Source organism: Helianthus annuus, chromosome 17, assembly GCF_002127325.2.
Source record: "Helianthus annuus cultivar XRQ/B chromosome 17, HanXRQr2.0-SUNRISE, whole genome shotgun sequence".
In the NCBI taxonomy this organism is placed as follows: Eukaryota; Viridiplantae; Streptophyta; class Magnoliopsida; order Asterales; family Asteraceae; genus Helianthus; species Helianthus annuus.
In genome coordinates this window covers 87,877,901-87,892,021 of record NC_035449.2, presented here as the reverse complement: position 1 = coordinate 87,892,021, position 14,121 = coordinate 87,877,901, and the positions used below count along the sequence as shown (strand labels likewise).

Below are 14,121 nucleotides of genomic sequence, written 5' to 3'. Positions count from 1 at the left end.
GCTGTAATTACCAAACAACCTACTGTTTCAACTTCTGATTTTCTAACTTGTGTTCGATTGATTCCGTTAACATGTTTAGTGATCACAACAACATCAAACATCAATATTACAAGTAGATCAGCAAGTAAATCAGTAACATAATCAAGACAACTTCATATTATCATCACTTCATTATATTTCAACAATATTTCATTACAAAGTTAGTTTATGTGCAAGACTTTGTTCATGATTCTTTAGTGTTCATGGATTCTCATTATCAAATAACTATTAACCACTCTAATAACATGAAAAATGAACGGATCTAAGTTCTTACCACTAGTTCAAGACTAGGAAAGTTCGCGTGAAGAAATGTGGTGGTTAATAGCGAATGGAGAAGGTCCTTCCACTTCCGAACGCACCGAGCTTCGTTGTAGGACCTCTTGCACCTTTGGGTGAGTGTAGATTGCTTGAAAGATGATGTGAGGGTGGTGGTATGGTGGTGGTTGTTGGCTATCGAAACAAAGGAAGAAAGAGAAGGGAGAGAAGTGGTGTTGAATGTGTGGATGGTGAAATGAGGCTTATGCTCACAAGACTACTCTTATAACCATTTCATGTTTTCATCCATTGTGTAAAGTGTCATAGATGGGGGAACATGATCCTATATAATAATCAAATAAAATATATGGTGGGGCCACCATGTTGGACGGTCATAGGTGGGGGGGGGTCTAGATGTAGGTTGTAACTAGTTAGTTTAATCATAGTTGAAATCTAAGTGTATTGGTTAGGGTATTAGTTACTAGATATTTATGTAGTGTGTGTTATGATATTCGGGGACCATAACTAATTCAGAAAAATTAAAACAATGTCTCTGGTAATATTTTAGTGTTCTGGGTAATGTCCGATTGTTCGGTTTGATACTGTTCCGTTAAAGTGCTTAATTAATCCGTAAAGTGTCATACATATATATTTTTGTAACGTTTTGAATTTTCAACACTCAGGAAAGCATAACGGACTATTTAATGACTTTTCTGTACACTATTAGTATGTTAACAAGTACATGTAAGTATAACACAATAATCAGAGAGCAGTTAAGTAATTCCACACAGTCGTCAAGCACTTTAATTATCATTAATAAATTGTACGGAATACATGGAATTTTGAGGGTTGTCACAATCCATATCTAGAAGATGAAAGAAGGGAGTTATCTGTTTTAATCGAGTCTCTTGAATCGGTTTCCTTGAGCAACAAAAGCGATGAGTGGAATTGGTTGGGGGAGCTGTCGGGATACTTCTCTGTTAACTCCGTGAAGAGAGTCCTGTTGGGTGCCGCGAAGGTCAGCCACAGGTACATCTTGGACTGGTGTAAGTGGGTCCTTACTAAATGCAATGTGTTTGTTTGGAGAGCGGAAAAAAATAGAATTCCCACCGCGGATGCGTTAAGAAGAAGGGGCGTTGAAGTTGGCGACGGTTTATGGCCCCTTTGCAAGTCCGAGGAAGAGACTGTGGAGCATCTCTTTACGTCGTGTATCATTTCCGGAGTCTTGTGGCAGAAGGTCAGTCGGTGGTGCCGGATCCCTCCGATTTTCGCTTTCTCGTTCAAAGACCTGCTGGAGATCCACAACTCGGGGCAAATCAAAGCTGGTGAGAGATATATTGGGCAAGGCATCATTTTCGTGTCGTGTCGGTGCCTGTGGATGGCTCGTAACAAGGCTGTTTTCTCGGCTTCTCAGATCAAGGTGGATCAAGTGTTCGGCGAAGTCAAATCTTTGGGATTTATGTGGTATAAACATAGAGTTAAGGGTAATCCAATCTCTTGGTTGGATTGGTGTAAATTTGTAATTATGTAGTTGTTTTTGTTGTTGCCTGGTTCGGTTTTCGTTTTTGGGCTTGTTTTAATGAATTTCTCCTTTAAAAAAACGAAAATGGTAGTTAAAAAAAATAAGTCATTAATTAATCTAAAACCAATTAAATCTTAGAAGCCGTGATTAGGTCTAAATTTCCTCGTGAATTTGACAAATTCAACCTACAACTCATTAATAATTTATCCACTTCAACTTCACATCAATCACCCCCAAAATCCTAACCCTAATCACAATTCTAGGGTTCAGGATTCAAATTGCTCTTCCTAATCATCATACAACACTCAAATCGCAAGTTTCTCCTCTTCCCAGACTTGATCATCGATCAAGTTCATAAAAAAATGTCTCGGATGCTGAGGAGTTGCATTCAATCGCTGCTAAAACTGGTTAATTCTTTTCTCGCGATGTTCGGAATCGCAATGATCCTGTATGCAATTTGGATGATCAGAGCATGGAACCGTGAAATGGAGGATTCTGACTACCCTGCTCCTTGGTATACTGTCTGTCTATATTTAATTGTATGTATATGAATGTGAATATAAGGTTTTAATTCGAAATTGATGAGTTGTGGTTGCTGGTTGTAAGTGATCTGTTCATCAGGCACTGCTAGTTTTTACTGTTATATCGATTATGTTGTTGTATATTCATCAGTTAACTTGTTTTGATATTTTTGGCTGTGTGAAATATGATTGATGGACATTTTTTTGAGGTATATAAGTAATGTAAAAAGCTTACATACCTTTTCATTTTGCACATAAAAGTGCTAAACCGGATTTTTGTTACCGGGTCTACGTTGTGTGAAAATGCTGATATGGATAAGTGTTTTTGGTATAAATTTGTTTATAAAGCTAACAAATGAGTGCATATGATATCCTCTAGTTATTCAACGCGTGTGTTAGCAGCTGAAATATATCATTCACAGATTTTACGAATACATGTACTTTAAACAAGTTTAGGGGCTTAGTATATTAGAATTGGATTGAGTGACTTTTTCGAGAAAAATGAAAAAGCATGTTGGTTTTTATTGTTATAAAAAGTTAAATGATCGTTGATCATTTTAGCTATTTTTGGAATTATTGAATTTTAAGTGGTTATGCAACTTTTGGTGTTCATTAACGTAATTATTGGTTTCAAAAAGTGAGGGTTGTTAAATCTTAGCATTTATGTAATTAACTTTTGTTAATGGGGTCTCCAGATTGGTGGCTAGATTTATTCGCTTTTTAAGAGTTTGGTGATTCACAAATTCCAATTTCCATTATTTTGAATTTTGTCATTAAAACTCTCTAAAAATGGAATTAAACCTCATTTTTTTTCTTCTGAACTGTGCAGGTTTATATACACAATGCTAGGGCTTGGTGTAACCTTGTGTGTGATCACATGTTCAGGTCATATTGCAGCAGAGACAGCTAATGGTTGCTGCCTCTATTGTGTATCCTTCATTTAGTGAGATGAACGTAAAATTACTTAACTGTCCCTTGCTTTAAGCAACTTTTGATATATCGTTTATTCTTTAATTTTTGAGGGACTTAACAAGGATGTAGTACTTGGTGTTTGTTGTTTTTCTCTTAATGCTGGAAGGTGCAGTTACAATGGATGTGTTTCTGAACCGCAACTGGGAAGAGGTACTTATTAATCGTAAAGCTTTACAATCGTTTGTTCGTAAAGAGTTAATTGCCATTGTCGTCCCTGTGGTTTGTCCAATTATGTCAGTCCAAACTACATTTCAAATTTGTACCATTTCCATCCCTGACATTCTTGAAACATGTCAATTCCGTCCAAAAACCTGCTGTTTAATGAAGGATAAAAACGTCATTTTCCTTTTTTCTTAAAAGGGTGGGATTTTAATGGGGTTCAAAAAGGGGGAAATGAAAGAAAAATGGAAAATGACGTTTTTACCTTTCGGCATGTTTCAAGAATGTCAGGGACAAAAATGGAACAAATTTGAAATTTGGCCTGGACCCGCATAATTGGACAAACCAAAGGGACGAAATGGCAGTTAAACTCGTTCGTAAAAAAGTTTATTTATTTTTCGGTTTTTTCTTTTTTTAATCATATCAGGACTTCCCAAAAGACCCAAGTGGAAACTTTAATGAGTTCAAGAATTTTATTAAGGAGAATTTTGACATGTGCAAATGGGTTGGCTTGTCCATTGTTTCTATTCAGGTATTTTTTTGTGTGTGTGACTCACACTATCATCTTATGTAACACTCGCACAAGATATCTCTTTCTTGTAGTGCATCTGCTTTATGTAGGGTAAAGGAACAATGTTGATTGTTCATTAGAAAACCAAAATGAACGATGTCGATTGATCTTGTAAAAGAATTTGGGGTTTTCAACTTAAAAAGTTATTAAAAAGTTATTTTTAATATCAAATGTTGTTTGATCACCGAAAATACTAGTGGGATGAACTCATAAAGATATATTATTATTCTTTTACTTGTATATTAATTCATATGTGTGCACAAAGCCTCTGTGAACATCTTTTTAGTTAGATTACATTACAGCCCCGACCAACAAACAATTAAAAGAACTAGGGGTGTTTGTATGTGCATTCTAAAATGTGAATATGTGGTATTGTATTATTCTTTCTAAGGTAGAAAGTAGGGCTGTAAACAAACCGAACGTTCAGCGAACAGTTCGTGAACCGTTCGGCCGGAAGTTCGTTTATGTTCGTTTGATTAGCTTATCGAACGAACACGAACAAAAAAATTTCGTTCGGTTAGCTTAGCAAACGCACACGAACACAGGTCTCGTTCGTTCGACTGCGTTCGTGAACGTTCGGTAATATGTTCATTTGATTATATTATAAAATAATAAATAATAAATCTTTTATTTAAACACATATTGAAAACTTGAAACCCTATTTTTTCTAAGTTAGCTAAAATTTGGACATTCTAAGACATTTTTGTGGATAATTATGTCTAAGTTAGTTAAACTTTATTCATCGTTTGGTGGTGTGGTAGACTTCTTGTGTTTTGATTTATCATTTGATGGTTGTATTTAACTACTTATATCCAATGTTTAAGGATAACAATGTTTTCACTTTTTTATTTTCAAGTTAAATGTTCGTTTGCGTTCATTTTTATTTGCTTGCGTTTGTTTGTGTTCAAGACCAGTGTTCACGAACTGTTCGTGGACAATTGAATTTTCTTAACGAACGAACACGAACATTAACTTATGTTCGGTATGCGTTCGTGAACAGTTCGCGAACATGTTAGTTTCCTTAACGAACGAACAGTTCGCGAACTTGTTCGTGTTCGTTCGGTTCGTTTACAGCCCTAGTAGAAACTAGAAAGTAGTGTTTGGATGTGTTTATGTTTGAAGTTGTAATAAGCACATATTTGGGAAAATGATGATTCAATAAATCCTTAGATTATACGGCTGACGATGATAACGAAACTTATAGAGAAAATATAGAGTCGTTGTACAATTAATCAAAAAGGACGGGATTGATAACTAATTTTGTTTCCATTAAATTTACTTTCGTTGCAGCTTCTGCGAGTCAAATTATTACCCTTAATAGTCGGATAAATAAAAGCAGATATCATTATTTGTTTTGATTAATTGTTGAGATTAGTTATAGTGAAGTTTTCTATATGGATGGCAGGGGTTGTGTACGGTTTTGGCACTTATTCTCAAAGGCCTAGGGCCACATCAACAAAGACATTATGACAGCGATGACGATTATACCCTTGAAGAAGTCCCATTGTTGAGGAATTACGTTGTTGGCGCTCCTGTTTATGGAACCAGATAATTCTCAGGTAAATTGCATACAACAACTTTTTTCGATTCAATGGGTCATGTTCGTGTCAGTCAACCCCTGAATGAGGGTGTTGTGTTTGGTTCTACTAACCCGTGAATACGACCCGTTTAACAAACCCCTACTTTTTAGTCAGTTAGCCAGTTTTAAAAACTGTCATTAGATGGATTGTATGACAGCTACATAAAATTGAGTTATCCCTGCCCATCTTTAAACTTAGTTTATATGTTGGAAATTTTTTGTTTTCAGGGAAATGTGAAGATAAGATTACATGGGACGTTCGGTGCCAAGACAATTGTCGGTTTGTGATCTATGGCAACACACCCAAACAAACCAAAACATGGAAAGACGTTTGGTTCTTTAGTATGATTAATTTATTTAAACATGTTTGCTGTAAATGCTGTTAAATATCCAGGTATCTTGTGGCTCTTTTACTAGAATGCACATATGAACTATGTTATCCTCTGCCTTCTTGACATGCTACAAGTAATTTTCCATTCAGTTGGTGTGTGTGTGTGTGTATACACAACATGTTCTTCAACTTTCTTTCTCTTTCAAACTAAGCATAAAGTGGGTCGTAAAAGATGTTGGTTCGGGAATAAACTAGCAGTGGTGATCCTGTGGCGATATGCTATCTAACCTCTGCTAGCTCCAGGTCCCATGGCCTGAACGGTTTAATCAACTTGTGCTAGTCGTGTTCTCGTCTTTGTGCTACCGATCCAACATAGAATGTTTTGCTGCAGATGGTTTTCTTTTAACATTTATATAACTATGAGAATACCATCATTGGGCTCATTAATACCATGCTAACCAATAGGATAAGATAAAACGTAGCCAATATAGTATACTAGGTTAGAACCCCGTGTATTACACGGGTTGAATAAATGTAATTTTATAGATTAAATAATAAAAAGTTATATCTTTATGAACTCTGTATATTATACGGGTTAAATAAATGTAATTTTATATATCAAATAATAAAAAAGTTATATCTTTAAAATCCATATGTATTACACAGATTAAATAAATGTAATTTTGTATACTAAATACTAAAAACGTCGTATCTTTAAAAAACCCGTGTATAATCAGGTTGAATAAATCTACCAAATAATAAAAAATTACATCCTTAAAAACCTCGTATATTACACATGTTGAATAGATTTAAAAAAGAGTTATATCTTTAAAAACTATGTGTATTACACATATTAAATAAATGTAATTTCGTATATTAAATACTAAAAACGTCATATCTTTAAAAAACCCGTGTATAGTCGGGTTGAAAAATCTACCAAATAATAAAAAATTATATCCTAAATAAATGTAATTTTGTACATTAAATACTAAAAACGTCGTATCTTTAAAAAACTCGTGTATAGTCGGGTTGAAAAATCTACAAAATAATAAAAAATTATATCCTTAAAAACCCCGCGTTTTACACGAGTTGAATAAACATAATTTTGTATACCAAATGATAAAAAAAAATTATATTTTTAATAAATTAGGATAACATTTAATATTAATTTATTATTTATATATTTAATATAAGATAAGTAAATAAGAGAGATATTTGTTTTAAAAAATATATTAAATTAACAATTTATATTTGAGGATAATATTTTATTAAAGTATGACAAGATTTAATATTAATTTTTTATTTATTTATTTAGATAAATATAAATTTGAGGAGAGCTCCAATGAATGACACGTGTTCAAAACTTGGTTTCTTTTATTATAGTAGTTAGATACGCATTATGGGGTTGAAGGCTATTGCAGTGGATGGATATGTGTAAATGGGTTTTGGCGTGACGCGAGCTACACCACTTTCTGCTCTACGTCGCGCGAGGTCTCGTCCACAAGAAGCTCTGATATCAACACTTAGCATACTAAAAGAGCACATGGGCATACTAACCCGCGCGGGTTAGTTAGATGCTCAGCAAGAACCACATAGGAAAGCAGCGCAAGGCGGCCTCCAGTGGTACACAAGGTACAAGTGGCAGTAAAAAGAGCCAATGAGCGTCCAGCAGGCTCTGGTCAATCGTGCGGCACGATCGTCTGACGAGAAGTACGTAAGGACGCCTACGTGGCACCAATCATGGGACGGAGACATCTGTCCCACGATCTCCACTTGTCTGCTGATGGCAGAAGAGCAGCAGGGCCGACAACGATGACACGTGGCTCCAATCAAGGTGCGCCAGCACCGAAGAACTTCTAGAAGCCACTAAACGGTCGACACTAGTGAGACAAAGAGCATATCCGTTATATTGTCCATTCCCGGCCCAAGGCCCATCAGCCCATATCCTCTTACACCTCTCCGGCTATAAATAGAAACCTCATTCCACAGGTTAAACATCCTATTCCCTCCATTCTCGCTCTTAACACTTAATTATCCTCCCAAAGCAGTCGCTTATTCTCACGCTGGAGCCCGGTTAAGAGGGAAACCCCCACATTCCCCTCTTAACGAGCAACGGTGTTCTGTTTTGCAGGATTAGACATCAAGTCGGAGCTCAAATATCTATTAGAAGATTAACCATTATGGTAGAAACATAAACCAAACTGATTAGTCTCCATAATTAGTTCAGTGTTTCTTCATTGGCGCCCACCGGTTTTTTCTATAACCATCCTCATCTTCTTTTATTTGAGCCTTTGACATTTTTTCTTCCTTCGATCATGGCGGGTCAAGGAATCATTCCAGAGTTCGGCTTCGGAGCCAACTCTAATGCGGCGTTGGGTGAGGGAATCCAAAACTTCCAAGCCCAACAAATCGAAGAAATTGGTGAAGTCGAAGTAACCAATACCGGGGGCCCGCGCGGGAGTATCACCCGCATCACTCAGACGGTCACCCCAGGAAACAATGGAGAAGGGCCTTCGAACCCAACACCGCCGCAGAATGTTTCGGCATTACTAGGGCTACCAGAAGGCGAGACTCCAGCCTCATGGTATGCCAAGAACATCGCCACTATCAATGCAGCGTACCAGTCGCTGATTGCGCAACAAGCAGTTTTTACGGCAGAACCGTCCTTGGTGACTCCTCCAAGTCAAGGGGCGCGCCAAATGCCCCCACCGCCCAATCTCCAAGGCAGAATAAACAGGCCTCCCCCTACCAGACGTTTGAGCGTACACGACACGCGCGACACAAGAGGAGAAACGAATAGTTATTACGACTATCCGTCAACCCTTCAACGAGGCCCTGTTCACAGCCGGTTCACGCCGCGCAACATGAACAACGAATGGGAAGAGACAGACCCGAACGATCCAACTTGGGTAGATGACGAGGGTTCGTCAGTCTTTAACCGCTTGCCGAAAAACCACGAGTACTTCAAGCCGAGACAGCACATCGGCATACAGACCAACGGAAGCTGCGGAACATTCCAAGTTCATCCCGAAAATCGCACTCGCGCCGCTTTCACGAGAAAAGTTACCTCCGACTGTCGGGAAGTTCAATGGATTGACTGATCCTGATGATCACGTCAGAACGTTCACAAGTGTAGGTTGCATGGGAGGTTGGAACATGCCTATGTGGTGTCACTTGTTTATTCAAACTCTTACCGGGGCTGCTCGCGCCTGGTTCGACAGCCTTCCTCCGGGAAAGATTAAATCTTGGGTAGATTTCAAGACGCAGTTTTTGAGCTACTTCAGCCAGCAGCGACGCTACCAGCGCGACACAGCTGAAGTAGAAGATATCTGGCGAAGAGATGGTGAAGGTCTGGAGGACTTCATCACCCGTTTTAACAAGGAATGTTTGGAGATAGGTGGCGTAAGCGAGCAACTCAAGCGTTGTCATTTCAAGAAAGCCATTCGCTGTGATAGTCTCATCAGAACTATCACGGGCAAAGACGGAATGCCAAAAGAATGGTATAAACTCATGGAAGCCGCAAAGATTGTTGCGCAAACCGAAGAATCACTCGCTGGGAACAAGAGTTATTACTCTGAAGATCGATTCTCCAGAGGCAACACGCGCGACAACAACAAGCGCAACAAATACAAAAGTAACGATTGGAAGTCTGGGAGATCAAGAGGCCACGATGAAAGGCCGCGCCACGTGCGTGAAACAATTGACCGAATCAGTTACAAGAAAGCAGTCAAAGACGATAATCGTGACAAGCACTGGACTCCGCTCATAAAAACGCCAAAAGAGGTATTGATGACGGAGAACCACGATTTCAAGGCTCCCAGGCCTATGACAAACAAGAAGGGGCAAGACCCCAACTTGTACTGTGATTTTCACAAAGACTCAGGGCATTTGACCGATGACTGCTATAGTTTGCGCCAAGAGATCGAGAGAGCACTTAAAAGTGGTAAGCTAAGCCACTTGGTGAAGAATGTGCGCAAAGAAACCCGTCAGCTCCAGCGCCATGACGAAGGAAATCACAAGAAGGTCCGACGCTTGGAGACCCACATGGTCAATGGACCGAGATATAGCGCAAAAGAGAAAGGCAAGCGCCCCTATGAGCCTTCATGGCAAGAGCAACAGGTCATTTTCCCAGTAGTGCGCGGCGGTCCTCGCGCCACACGACCCGTCGTCATTACCGGTATCATCGGCCATTATGAAACGGAGTACATATTCATTGATCCAGGAAGTACAGCTGACATCATTTATGAACAGTGTTTTAACCAATTTGATGAAGAAGACAAGGCGAGGATCGAGCCAGTCGACTATCCTTTGTCTGGATTTTGCAATGAGATGGTTTTCCCACTCGGTCAGATCAGTTTCCCCGTCACACTTTCTGACGGGAAACATTCAAGAACAACAAGCGTGAATTTCATGGTGATGCCCGTGAAATCGAGGCATGATGTGTTAATTGGGAGGGAGACCCAAGGCGAGCTGAACATGGTGACTTCAACTCCCCACTCTGCGATAGGGTTCCCAACCAAAACGGGAGTAGCAATCATCTATGCTAAGAAGGAAGTGATGTCAACTGAAGAAGCGCGCCCAGCGAAAGCGGCGAAGGTTTCCACAACCGAGCCCGAGAAATGGGTTTTAAACCGCAAATACCCAGAGCAAATAGTGACAATTAGCCACGCCATTTCGTCAGACATCCGAACGCGTTTAAAGCAATTATTGTTCCGAAATATGGATATCTTTGCCTGGACCCCGGCAGACATGACCGGCGTCCCGCGCAACATAACCGAACATTGCTTAAACACTTACCCCTCTGTTGAACCAAAGGTCCAAAGAAGGCGCAGCTTAGGAGCAGACAAAACGAAAGCAATGAATGAACAAGTATGCGAGCTGCTCAAGGCTGGGATCTTGCGAGAGGTACGTTATCAGAGTTGGGTCGCGAACCCGGTAATGGTTGAAAAGTCAAACGGCGGATGGCGAATGTGCGTAGACTACACCGATCTCAACAAGGCATGCCCAAAAGATTGCTATTCTTTGCCTGAAATCGACAAAAAGATAGACTCCCTCGCGCCATATAGATGGAAGTGCTTCTTAGATTGCTATAAAGGTTATCATCAAGTCCAGATGAAACTCGAAGATGAAGACAATACAGCCTTTAGAACTGATCTTGGAATCTTTTGCTACACAAAGATGCCTTTCGGCCTGAAAAATGCTGGCGCAACATACCAACGCTTGATGGACAAGACCTTCGCAGGGGACATCGGGAAGCACATTGAAGTTTACATCGATGATCTAGTAGTTAAAAGTCCCGAAGAGGACCAAATGTTGAAGGACATCGAAAAAACGTTCAATTCATTGCGCAGTGTAAATATGAAGCTGAATCCAACCAAATGCTCTTTTGGCATGGAAGAAGGGAAGTTCTTAGGCTTCATTGTCACAAACGGCGGTTTTAAAGTGAATCCAGAGAAAGTCCAGGCCATAGAGCGAATGCCGCCGCGAACAATCAAAGAGATGCAACGGTTGGCCGGCTGCCTGGCTGCGCTTAACCGTTTTCTTTCCAATCACGTCGCGAAGTCGTACCCCTTTTTCAGCACGTTGCGCAACTGTGTGAAGAAACAAGAATTCAAATGGACCCCTGAGGCAGAGACAGCTTTTCAGCAAATGAAAGAGTGTCTGATTGAGCTCCCTACCCTGACTGCACCGTTCGACAAAGAACCACTCATACTGTACTTGTCTTCCTCGGATAAGGCAGTAGGGTCGGTATTATTGGTGGAGAGAAACGGAGTTCAAACTCCAATTTATTACGTCAGCAGGGTACTCACTGACCCAGAAACAAGATATTCCACGATGGAAAAATTGGTTCTCGCGCTGCTACACGCCTCCCGAAGGCTGCGCAGATATTTTACGGGGCACGTGATAACCGTGCTTACCAATTTCCACATCGGCACGATATTGCAAAAGCCAGAGACGTCAGGGCGGTTAGAAAAATGGGCCATCAAGCTGGGGGGCCATAATATCTTGTACAGGCCGCGCCCAGCCATTAAGGGCCAGGTCTTAGCCGACTTCATCACAGAAGTGCCGGCCGATAAAATCAAAGAATGTGAGCTAGTGGAGACTCCCGAAAAAGACGTGACAGATGAGACTTGGATGCTTTATACTGATGGGGCCTCAAACGAGGACGGGGCGGGAGCAGGACTGCGCCTGGTGAGCCCTGAGAATCACGAATTTACTTACGCCATCAAGTTGGACTTTAAAAACACCAACAACGAGGCGGAGTATGAAGCATTTTTGGCAGGCTTACGCCTCGCCATCAAAATGGGAGCTAAAAATCTACGAGCACATGTTGATTCACTCCTAATAGCCAGCCAAGTTAATGGTATATACGATGCAAAGGGCGAAGTCATGGCCCTGTATTTAGAGCAGGCAAAGGAATTGCTTCAACAATTCAAGTCTCACAAAGTAATCCACATCAATCGCTCCGAAAAAAAACCAGCTGATGCCTTGAGTAAGCTTGCTTCGACTTCTTTTCAACACCTTGCCAAAGATGTAAGAATAGAAGTACTCAAGAACCCATCAGTGTTGCTGCGACAAGTAAACGTGATTGAGATGGGGCAACCATCCTGGATGACCCCTATAATCCAATATTTGCAAGAAGGGATACTCCCTGAAAACAAAGCAGAGGCGAGGAAGATTCAAAACAAGGCCCTGCACTACGAAATGAATGGCGGTATTCTGTACCGAAAATCCTTCTTGGGGCCACTACTGCGCTGCGTGGACCCCCAGGATGCGAACTTATAACAACCCTCGGTAAAACCGACTCCCTCAAAATATTTCTGACACCCTAATATATCCTAAAATATCCCAATATGTCTTTATATGCACCCCATATGTGAAAACCGAGCCCAAAGTAGATTATAATATATAAAGTAAATTAAAAACAATAAATAATAAGTTGAGGCGGGCCGCATAGGACCTCACCTCAACTTAACGCGGGCCGCATAAGGGTGTGAACCGGACTCCGCTGAAATCATAAGTTTATGCGGGCCGCGTATAAGATAGCCTAAGTTCACGCGGGCCGCGAGTGTCCTGAATTGTGGCACGACCCGGAGCTGACACGTGTTAACATCGTGTCAAGCCTAGTGGTGACCGGGCCAAGCTACACCGTTGACCCACATTGACGCGGGCCGCGTAAGGCCTAGCCTTACTTAACGCGGGCCGCGTGAAGACGCGATTTCAGCCCTATAAGTAGAGGCCATTGGCCTTCAGTCCGTCTCGCTCAATTTCTTTCTTTCTTTCTAAATTTCTGTAGTGGCGTTATTATACCCGGGCATTTTACCCCCCTAAATAGCGAGGTTCTGCTACGATGTAAGTATTATAACCCCTGGAGACGTATTAGATACGCTGCCCGATTGATCTAGGGTTCCGTAACGGCTGTCGTGGTTCTGCCTGACGTAGTCGTTGGAATGCCGTCTCGGGGAGGGTATTACTAATGTTAAAATGGGTTATTATACTAACACACGTGCATTTGTGTAAATTATAGATATTCACCAGGGAACCCTAAAGAATAACCTAAAACAACAATGTGAGTAATCCTCTTTTTGTTAAATGTTTTTACAAAACCTTACATACTTTTCTATGCGAATAACAGTTATTGAGTATTTGTAAGAATACAATTATCGTGGGTATGTTGGGGTTTTGTATACAAAATTTGTTACAACCTGGTTAAGGAGTAACAATTCCACAAGTCGGGTTCGACAGTACCAACAGGTGATAATTAATATAACTTGGAAACAAATGTAATTGCGGGATCGTCCTCAATACTGTTCACTGTGAATTTTATTTAAACCTGATTAAACTGGGATTCACTCACCAGTATTTCCCACTGACAAAATGTTTTTAAAACGCGTTTTAGGTAACAAAATGTGAAAGCCAAATAGAAGCCAGCTGGACAGCACTGGAGGCTTGGAAAAGTGGCAATAAAGTTACCTAAGAATAAAACGGATGTTTTTATTAAATAAATAGGATTTATTCCTATGAAATGTGTGTATTGAAAACTTGGGTTGTACCCATATGTTTAATGTTATAAAACATGGTGGTTTACTCTGATTACATATTTCCTAACTACGATCCTGATGAAAATTTCCGCTGCCAAATTGGATAAATAAATGTGATACCACCGAAACT

The 14,121-nt window shown here is 40.2% G+C and overlaps 1 protein-coding gene across 1 annotated transcript; it reads left to right on the top strand.

The window, feature by feature from the left end:
* Window positions 1-1,992: 1,992 nt before the first annotated feature.
* Window positions 1,993-6,098, top strand: LOC110921709 (tetraspanin-19). The gene is made up of 6 exons (XM_022166054.2): window positions 1,993-2,330; window positions 3,167-3,266; window positions 3,379-3,459; window positions 3,896-4,000; window positions 5,445-5,598; window positions 5,847-6,098. Exons 1-5 carry the CDS (start codon window positions 2,179-2,181, stop codon window positions 5,589-5,591), a joined length of 585 nt encoding a protein of 194 aa, XP_022021746.1. The 5' UTR covers window positions 1,993-2,178; the 3' UTR covers window positions 5,592-5,598; window positions 5,847-6,098.
* The last annotated feature ends 8,023 nt before the right edge of the window (window positions 6,099-14,121 follow it).

What these genes read in the sequence shown, in the direction of transcription:
- LOC110921709 (XM_022166054.2), top strand. Translation starts at nt 2,179, where the DNA reads ATGTCTCGGATGCTGAGGAGTTGCATTCAATCGCTGCTAAAACTGGTT. An exon ending in TCTGACTACCCTGCTCCTTG is followed by an intron (nt 2,331 to 3,166) that starts GTATACTGTCTG and finishes TGAACTGTGCAG; the next exon opens with GTTTATATACACAATGCTAG. An exon ending in ATGGTTGCTGCCTCTATTGT is followed by an intron (nt 3,267 to 3,378) that starts GTATCCTTCATT and finishes ACAAGGATGTAG; the next exon opens with TACTTGGTGTTTGTTGTTTT.